This window comes from Gymnodraco acuticeps, unplaced genomic scaffold, assembly GCF_902827175.1.
Source record: "Gymnodraco acuticeps unplaced genomic scaffold, fGymAcu1.1, whole genome shotgun sequence".
In the NCBI taxonomy this organism is placed as follows: domain Eukaryota; kingdom Metazoa; phylum Chordata; class Actinopteri; order Perciformes; family Bathydraconidae; genus Gymnodraco; species Gymnodraco acuticeps.
Genome location: NW_022991180.1, coordinates 3,987,552 through 3,998,064, shown reverse-complemented (window position 1 = coordinate 3,998,064; position 10,513 = coordinate 3,987,552). Strand labels below are relative to the sequence as shown.

The window sequence follows — 10,513 nt, the reverse complement described above, 5'->3', positions numbered from 1 at the left end:
GCTATGTGGGATGGTACTGGAGCGCGGAACCATGGCTGCTGGGGGCTGAACTGGTTCTGGAACCCTGGCCCTTTGGGCTCGTGCTGCCAAACTGGCCTTGCGACTCCTTCCTTTAGGAGCCGTTTGGAGGCTTCGTGGACCTCCAAAGGCCAGACGAGTACCAGCGAATGGCTCCTGGACTGTAGCAAACACTGGGTGAGAAGCAGGGGCTGATGCCAGACGGACCACACCGATGCGTGTGGTATCAAAACGGGATTTGGGAGGCCTGGGACTATCAGGCAGGGGATAACACACCGTGAGAAAATCAAAAATCTTGCCCGATAAGAATTTAACCAAGCCTGGTGTAGAGGGAACTTCTGTGTAGCATGCAGTGGAGTCACCGACTCAGGAAGGAGACACGGGAAGAGTCGGAGCTTTGATGTCAAACCACTGTGATTTATTTGGAGTTGGTACCAGAGTATTCACATCACAAGTCACGGCAGTCACGGTGAGACTGCCCGGGTGGGTTGCCACGTCAATTCTGGAGAGCCTCTCTCTTGCCAGCCCATTTAACTGGTTTCGCAGAGAGTCATCAACATGTTTTGATAAGATAGCTTTAGGAAGTTTGGGCACACTAAGTTACCAGCTTCCGCCACTTATGGCCTTGCATATGTCATGCCCTGGAGTCCGCAGACAACAGAGAAGGAAGTGTCCCAGTGTACCCACAATACAGACCATCTGTGACCCAGTATTGACCGGTCACAGAATGGGAACAATAACATTATTGGCTGAAACAGCCTGTGTCCTTAAAGGAGGTAAACAGACATCAAGGTTTGTCCTGTACGTCACATCTTGGCGTCTATGATAATTATTTCTATAACACCTGGCTTCTCCATAGTAATCCGGCGTGCCTCTGCCAGAACAGCCTCTCGCTGCTGAACCCTGGACGCTCCCAACCATAGATACGAGCAGTCATCCAAAGCAAAGGAAAACTCCAATAGCTCCTGCTCAAAAGGATCTGCTGGGCCCATATTCTGGTCGGGTTGTAATGTTACGGTGTGCAGGAATCAGGACCCAAATGCAGATATAACGAAAATAACTCCTTTATTTCAAGGCTACAAATATACAATAAACAGAGACAGAACGGAACACTCACCGATGAACTGGTCATTACACAAGACAACCCGACAAAGAGAGACAGAAAACCCAGAACTTAAATACACCCAGGACTAATCACATAAACACGAGACAGGTGAGGAGGGAGGAGAAAACACAGAGGCACCAGGTGAACACAATCGGGTAATCAGGGAGGGAAACAGACAGAAAGCAAACAGGCAGGAAACGGGGGTGAACACTTTACAAAATAAAACAGGAAACCCAAAGATAGAAAAAGACAAGAAAAACACCAACACAGACAGATCCTAACAGCAGCCTGGACAGATGGGCAGTAATTTCAGCGCCCCAGACTCGAGAATGAGTTTAAAATGAATTTGTTCACTGCATCACAGTATATATTGTCCCTGCAAGAATCCTCATCTTGTGCAGCAGATTCATTCTGTTGGATTAAGCAGATCCAGACGATACGGATTAGAACTCATGCCGGGATGAACGGCATGGTAAACACGGCAGGAAACTGGGTGTTGAGTATGTAACTGTTTTTCATTATGACTACGTGAGGATTTCAACAGGAGATAAAGAGTTAAAGTGTGTGGCTTAATATTTATAATCCTCATTCTTTATGGCTACTTTTTCAGTGTGTTTATGCAGCCTTTAAGAATAGGCTGATTCATGAAATGACATTAAAACAAGTGCAGTGTGAGAAAACGTTTTTAGAGAGTACTTGTCCATGGACAAGTGAGTTTGGCAATTTACATTTTTCACTTGGATCTTGTTCTTCGCCATCGTATTTTCCCACGTTTTTTACGACACCGTTAACGTAAGTGAGCGGTAAGATTTTACTGCATCACACATAGGGTTGGATATCGTTTGGATTTTAACGATTCCGGTTCTGCTTTTCGATTCCGGTTATTTTCGGTTCTCGATTCCGGTTCTTTGAGAGGGTAAAAATAAGTCAAACTGGGAGAAAAATATATTTATGAAAACATTAAGTCAAATCTGTATTCCTATTTACAAATCACTTCATACTGTTTAATTTCTTACAGTTATTGAATACAATTATATAAAAATAATCTCTGCATTGTTTAGTTATTCTAAGTGGTGCAGTTTGAGAATGTACAATTGGCCCAGTCTCCTCTGATGTTACACTGCAACCTGCCTGTGAGACAGAGTCCAACTACACATGTCCAACACATAGGGCATAATCTAATAATAATAATACATTATATGTATAGCCTATAGGCCTAGCACTTTTCTACAACTCAAATACGCTTACACATGTCCTGCAATACACATGCTGCAGCTGCCCAGCTGCTCACTGTTTGTAAAAGTAAATAAATAGTATTTTCATTTCAATAATGTACTTTCTATACCCTGCTTCATAAACAATACTGACATCCCTGTGCTCCTCCGAGTCTGGGGGTCCGGGGATGTGAGGACAGCGCGAGGACACAGACAGGGAGGCTGCTTCACTTCATAAAGGAAATGGCAGTCAATATTAACAACATAGGAGCTAAAACGCTTAAAGGTGGGGTAGGTAAGTTCGAGAAACCGGCTCGAGATACACTTTTTGTTATATTCCATGGAATGCTCTTAACATCCCGAGAGCAATCAATATCTTAAGTGCTTTGACAAAAAATCCATACAAAAATGTCATCTGTGGAAGCTGTAATACTGTAAAAAGCACGACCAATCCGTTTAGCCAGGCCGCCCTGTCTGTCAGCCTTCCATCTCGTGCACGCACAAATGTATCTCGTGCCCTCATTGGGCGTGCCGTAATTGGGCGTGCATTGCGCGTTCATGTGTGTTGGAGGAGGTGCTCTGTAAGGAAGTCTGAAGGAAGGGGCGGATTATTTTCGGCTGTGTACTTTCAAATTTTAGTGCACTCGAGCCGGTTTCTGAAACGTACCTACCCCACCTTTAATAACCTTCATTACGCGTTAGAGAAAGAACATAAGAAAGTTTGAAAAAGATGAGGCTGTTAAACGGGCAGCGGATCCGCTGTGTGTAGAAAGAGAGAGAGACGCTGAGCTGCACCGTGCAGCGATCAGCTGATACGGAGCATATGAGAGAGCTGCAGTCCGCGGGGCTCGGCCTCGCCTCCTGTCTTCACAACTCTTATTAATAGCGGTGCCGGACAATTGTTATTTGTTCCTACTCGGAACCGAGTTTTGCTTCCCAACCCTGCCACTGTGCTACACTTCCCGCCCCGCCCCGCCCCGCCCCCGTCTAACTGTACAGAAAGTGGCGAGATGCATTTCCTTAGGAATCGACAAGCAGAACCGAAACTAACATTTCTAAACGAACAATGGCGGTCACGTACAATTTGCCAATGAGTTCTGCCTTTTGTAAACTGAATGTATCAATAATTTGTCAATAAACGTCACTTGTCCGCCGGACAAGTAAATTGACAGATCTACTTGTCCGATATTGTAAATAACACGTCCCGGACGGTGGGACGTGTACTTTTTCGCACACTGAAGTGGCTGTTGCAGGGTCGGCTCTAGAACAAATCGAATGGGGGGGCAATCATTTACAAAGGGGGGGCACACACTGCCGTCAACAACCAACACACAAACACCAACGCAACTTCAAAAAACATGCTGTAAAGTATATTGTTTTTCACACCCATTGCAGGGGTGTAGTGCTATTGTATAGCGCACCTATGACCTGTGCATACATGCACGGTTGTGGCACGACCACCAAAACAGAAACATATGGACATAGGCCACCATACAAAAAGTGTGCAAATGTATTTAGTATCCTATCCATGTGAACATGTTTTAGGTGGGGGTGGACCTAACGTCCTCTAGGAGGGTCTGGGGGCATGCTCCCCCGGGAAGATTATTTTAAAAATATTGAAGTTAAAAGCATCAATCTGGTGCACTTTGAGAGCAAAATGAAGAGATCTATGGATAGTCTACATCTCTCAGCATCCATATGAAACAGAACTGTACACAGATTTACTTTTTCTTTATGGATATTTTACTAATCACTCCCCTTTTAAACTGTATTCTTGTGTTACTGTCCTATAGTATTTCATACCCGTTTTTTTATTTATTCTCTTATTCTTTAATAACTATAATGATCATATAAAGGTGTTTCTCGCAAATACTTGTTTACATAAATGGTGACCAAACCGTTTGAGACCCACTGAGATAACCTACACTAAAGTTAACTATCTAAACACTGAGAGAGTCCTTACCTCACTGAGCTGAGGTTATACGATCCTCTCAATCTGACAGGAGAGGACTCTCCTCCACCTTGGTGTAGAAACAGCTCTTTATATCCGTTAGCATAGCTAGCTAACCAGATCATGCTAACATCAACATTCCACGTTACCACTTGCGCACTCACAAAATGCGCTCGTGCCACACACACACACAGAGCCGAGCTTGAATGAAACACAGAGACCCAGAAGTAGGCTACTTGTACTGTACTGTATATCATATTATTTTCGATGGCTTTACTGTATAATCAGTGTAACAGATGAACAGATCGCCACCGGGCTTTCATCTGAACACACAGCCACGTAATGATAACAAAACAAAGGTCGGGGGTCATTGATCAAGCAACACACCAATCAGAGAGCAGCAGTGAGCACAGCTCAGGCTGTGTTTTAAATGTTGTATTCTTTATTTCTGACGTATTTCACACAAAAAACCTTTAGTGGAAACGCTTTCAATTATATGTTGTTGTTTTTTTAAACGGCACAGTGGCAAGGCTTGCCCACCCTGCGTTGGGGGGGCACAGTGACTCATTTGGGGGGGCATGGCCCGCGAATGACCCCCCATGACGCCGACCCTGGGCTGTTGCAGTAGTTCTTTTATAATATCTCTGCCAGTTTGCAGTGACCGTTTCTGTGTGCTGCTGATCTGCTGGTTGTGATCATTCTGCGAAAGGTTACTTCATCTAACACAGGGGTGTCAAACTCAATTTAATCGCGGGCCACATTAGCGTTATGGTTGCACTCAAAGGGCCGGTTGTAACTATATAAATATATAAAATAATATATTATATTACATTATTACTTGAACTGCATTGGATTATTATCGGATAGGGTAATAACTTCATCATTAGCAACGTCTGAAAGCAGAAATCTAGGGCAAATAATTGCAAGTCTCTTCAGTGCGCAAAATGATATGCATTGTGGGACATGTAGTTTATGGGCAACATGATTCTGTAAAGTGGCATGTGACCGTATAATAAACGTATTATATTATTTGCAAGCTCTTGCGGGCCACATAAAATGAAGTCGAGGGCCGGATTTGGCCCCCGGGCCTTGAGTTTGACACCCCTGATCTAACACTTACTGGAAGTCTGTTTCCTGATAGCTTAGAACTTTTATTAATTTCCTTTCATTCTGAGTTTACAAAGAAGACACTTAAGACAGTAATGGACTGATGTTTTGTAAGTGTGAAATACAGACACCAAAAACAAAAGGGTCTTTCTTGCATACATTTAATACCTTCATAATATTTGAATGTTTGAACAAACGTTTTTTTGCCTGCTTGACAGATTCTCAAAAAGGTCCTGTTTCTGTATCTGTACTACAATACAGTTAGGATAACAATAGCATCAACAGATGCCAAAGTGAACAGAGCTTTGGCCACATGGCAATGTTTATACACACATTATTTTCTGGAACTTTGTGTACCTCTGACACAAAAACAATGGCTGCATAAAATGAAAAAAGTTGTACAAAAGTTATGTATTACATCATTTCCTTAGTGGTTTACATTTATTATAAATGTACCATTTGCTTGCAGTACAAAGACTCCTTCAAAAGATCCCTTTGGGAACAACAATATGACTAATAAAACAAATCAAAGACATAATAGAAAACTGGTCTGTCGAGGGTAAAGACTAGACAAGCATGGCGGTAAACTTTTGACTTGATGAGTCCCTTCACTTTTCCAAATGTTAACAACATTCACTTGACAAAACAAGAACCTCAATTGCCCTCAGAGCAAACACATTCAAAACAAGTGGAGGATGAAAACAAATGTCTGCTAGGCAGGAACACGAGTCACAGCACTGGGAGAATCAGTGCTCAACAGCTTCAATGTAGTACCATGATGAGTGGGCGAAAAGACCCCAGGTTTCCTCTCAGAATAAAGAATCTCTTTCTCAAACAGCTTCCTCCCTCTTCATCTCTTTTCTCAAGATCAAGGGGAGCAAAGGGCAGGCAATTACCTGGTTGGCATTGGCAACCGTGTCATTATTTTTCTAGTGTTATTTACTTGACAACCACATTGAGAATGGCTCAAATCAGATTTGAGGGAGTGTGGAAAGTGGTTAAAAGTGGAAATGATAAACAACAAATCTCCCTAAAAGGGAATCATTGTGAATCGAATGGGTGAAAAAAGGTCGACCTCTCTCTGTAGGACTTTGTATTACTTTTTGTCATTGTCAAATTTGGCAAAGTAAATGTTCAGGATGTGAAGTCATAATATCTCAGAGGCGTCCTTTACATACCTAATAAATGTAATACTGTCATTTAAATCAAAATAAGACATTCTTCATTCTTAGTTTTATACTGCAAATATGAAGACATTTTCCCAACAAAGTGCTCAAGACCTTGGAAGATGGATGGGTTTGTTGGCTAAACCCTTAGATCAATCTTAAGAACATCACATAATAACACTTGAGTCATCCAAAGTTAAGGAACGGTTTGAAAAGGATGTTTTCCTTTGAGCGAACATAATACAGGAGCCCAGAACAAACAAAGGCTTTGATGATAAACATTGATGCTGCATGCTTAATCCTGTCCCTTCATTAAACACTGCTTACCCAGGTTTCCTGGATATTAGATTGCAGCCTGATACTAGAACAATTCCAGATTTATTTATTTTCATCTTAAATCTCAGTCCTTCTGATGACTTTGGTTTGTTGTTTGTGTCCCTCATGTGAGAACAATTTGGCTGTGAATATACAGATTCTTTTGTGCGACGCACCTCCTCTCGGAGAGCACAGACAGACTAAAATATTAGTGTTCTTAACAAAATATCTCCCCGCTGTAAAAACTTGTTATGTATATTGGCACTTTCTGCTACAAAAGGCATGACCTTGATCTGTAAGGGATTTTCTGGTTCTGAATTAAACAGTGAGTGTAGAGAAAGACAAAAAAAAGGCAGAGTATTAGCTTAGCATCTCATGTCCCGGATACATGGAGGATGCTTTGTGAGATTATCGGCCCACAGAAGGGGCCACAGGGAGGCCAACTGACAAATAACGGATGAGACAAAAGAACATGTACTATAAACAAACAGAGGAGGAGACCACAGAACGATGCCTGTTGACACAATCAGAGAGAGGCCTTCAAAGCTGAGCCGAACTGACTCATGCCTCTGCTGCTGTGTAATGGCACAGCCACACTACGGCTCCAAAGACTAAAAGGCAGGGGGAAAACTAAAAGTAACAAACAATCTAATGACAAAATCATAAAAACCCATTCATGAAAGTATATAAAATACAAATGTAAACTGATTAAACTTAAACATCCCTCCCGTTCCCCTACAATGGTAATACAAAACAAATAAAATTATAGTGTATAATGAGTAAAAAATATTAGATTTTTTTGTCTAAAAATACATAAACAGACAGCGGTGGGACACTAACACTGACCTCGGAGGAATGTCTACCAATCACAACATTTAAGGCAGCCTAAGGCCAAAGGCCACAATGATACTTTCCTTTGGTATATTTGGTCTAAGTAGATTTTTTCAACACTTTGGCATGCTGACATACTTTGCACTTTATTTTTGTGGTGCCCTAAACTCACTGGTAAGTGCTGACATTTGGTTTTGGTACAAAATGCAACTGTGCTTTTAGTCAATACAAAAAATGCATACTTAGTATTTCAATCTAAGGAATCAGGCTCTCACAGGCAAAATTCTAGTATTATTAAAGTGCATGTCACTGATACTACAGCATAATACAAATGCAGGTAGTATCAATGTGTAAAATGATTGTACTAATCATTCTGCCTGTTCCCTTGAACAACAAGTAGACCGAAATACTGGACAGTACCCTTCATCAACAAACCTTCATATAAAAATGCTCCAAACAGACTCAATGGCTCTATAAGGAGTGAACACTGAACCTCATGTATCTGAGAAATCCCTTTTTGTTGGCACTTAAGGTAAAACTATGGCTTTTTTTAATATATATAACTATATGGCAACGACAACATTTTGAACAGTCTTATTTCAGCTGAAGGAGGGAAGACAGCCACTGGAACCTGGGCTCTGAGGCACAGAAATCACTGGAGGTCGGTCTCCATGATGGACGGTTCTGGGACGGCCTAGAGGCTCTACCATCGCCCGCTGATGCTGGCCATGTCTGCGTGAAACTGGCGGGAGAGGCGGCCGCTCGCTCCCCCTTCCAGGAAGGAGGACCTGATGGGTGGCTCAAATAGCTTCCTCCCGTTTTTATTTAGTTCTGTGTGGTAAGAAAAGAGCACCAGAAATCATCAGCAGTAGCAAATGTTATACAAACAAGTTTTACCAACCTCTCCTACTGTTGCAGGGAGCTGTAGCAAATCAAAGTTAAACACAATGAAAGAGTATGTTAACATTTCCATTCATCAACAATGACAAGAAAATTGGATGCAAATCACTACAGGACTGCTCAGATAAACAAAAGTAAATCTGGGTTTTACTCAGCAGACAAAATGCTTTCATAAAAATGTCTCGTCATGGCATCTCTGAGTTATTCACATGATACCTGCGTTCTGTCGCTGCCAGCATAAACCTTCAGTCTGATTACTGGAGACAGGCAGCTCGCCCCAGCGCTCTTTTTACTGGCAGACCCGCAGGAAGTTAAAACCTGGATTGAATTGACTGGTATTGTATCTCTTTATAATAAGAGGCAACACAGTATGAATAAGAGACAGACAGAGGCATGCATGTTCATGGTTTGGAGCCCCAGAGTCCGTCAGTGAGATGAAAGTTGAGCTGCACTTGGCCGAGGCGTCAGGCAGCAAAACCAACTCTGGCCTTGGCTCGTACGCCTTGTTAATAATTACAGGACCGGCCTCGCTGTTTCCCCCTGTTGTCCTTACTGTCAACTCTGGCTCTGGTCTGGAGTTTCTGAACTTTTACTGAATATCCACGACAGGAAGCTCATGATCCCAAGATGAGTATGATTAATTTACACAGCTTAACAACCTCAGCTATTACAAAGTCCGAATGACATCAGTAATGACGTGTGACACCCACAACATTCCCATTAGATCCGGAACAACAGGACAGAGTCTGCATCAGGGAGGCAGCTGGAGCAACTGCAGGAACACCAACACACTCATCTGAGAAGAATGAGCCCTAATCCCATGTATTCCTGCCGGTATAAATTACTGCATTGGTTCTCTTGTATCATTACAGATAAATGAGCTACAACATTCCACATTGTATTTCTCTACTAGTCTGCCAATAACAAAGGCCACCTCTAGCTTTCAGATCTAGCGCTTGGCAGTATTGATGACCTCTGTCAGTTGGAGCCTTCCTCACAGCTGGGCTCCACTCCCGCTCGTTGCAGCGACAGACAAAATAGGAACATTAATGAAACACATAAGCCAATTTGTGTGAAGTGCCTCCAGCAGGAGCCGGTAGGATGTGACTCCAGCTGCTATCAGTACTTATCAGCAACCAAAAAAGGAAACGTTTCCCCACAGAGCTGGTCTCATGCAGGCCTCTCTGCACTGTATTTTCCTTTCAATTTAGGTTGTGCCAGACAGTTGATAACAGAGAAAAACAGGCAAAAGGGGCGATATACAGGACACGAACACACACTATTTTTACATCTTTGACTATAAAATAAATATAAGTTCAGTATATTAAAAAAAGGCAAATAATTGTCAGACCTAAAACAAAGTCACTGCCAGACTGTATAGATGTGTGTATTTTCAACCATAGAATAGGCTAAAATAATGTTAACATCATTTAAACGCCGTGTAATTTGCTTTTGGTTTGAATAAAAAGGGATTATGAAGCTATTTTGTGGCACTCAAAACAATTGATTATTAATATTATTTAGAATTTTCTAAAATAACAATGTTCTGGGTAGCTTAAATTAATAAGAATGTTAGGATAGTCATATATAAGCATACCGCTTCTGCATGTGCCCTTTTAGTCACATTGTATACACGATTGTGTTTTGTACATGTATTTATACTTAGTGTATTTTGTGCGATTGTAGGTACCTGAGATGGCGAGCAGCATTTTCCTGCGGGCTCCGAAGGTGGTGATGCCCAGTTCCTTCAGGTCCTGGTCCGTTAGAGTCAGGAACGTCTGGAGGTCGATCTGGAAGCAGCAATAAGTCCATTTAACACTACTATTTCCCAAATTTGGCAAATTCATGTTGTTTTGCAACCCTAAAAATACCATGATGAGTCATTTTATTACAGCATCAATTATGG

At 42.0% G+C, this 10,513-nt stretch overlaps 1 protein-coding gene across 3 annotated transcripts in view; it reads right to left on the bottom strand.

Annotated features, from left to right (window-relative positions):
• Positions 1–5,426: 5,426 nt before the first annotated feature.
• LOC117560929 (protein bicaudal C homolog 1-like) overlaps positions 5,427–10,513 on the bottom strand; it is a 69,129-nt gene continuing 64,042 nt past the window's right edge. For all 3 annotated transcript variants that reach the window (XM_034238056.1, XM_034238057.1, XM_034238058.1), the window contains exons 20-21: positions 10,298–10,397; positions 5,427–8,538 (exon numbers count right to left, since the gene is read on the bottom strand). In XM_034238056.1, the coding sequence (XP_034093947.1) occupies positions 8,411–8,538; positions 10,298–10,397 (228 nt within the window). In that variant the 3' untranslated portion in view covers positions 5,427–8,410. The remainder of the gene's footprint in view (positions 8,539–10,297; positions 10,398–10,513) is intronic.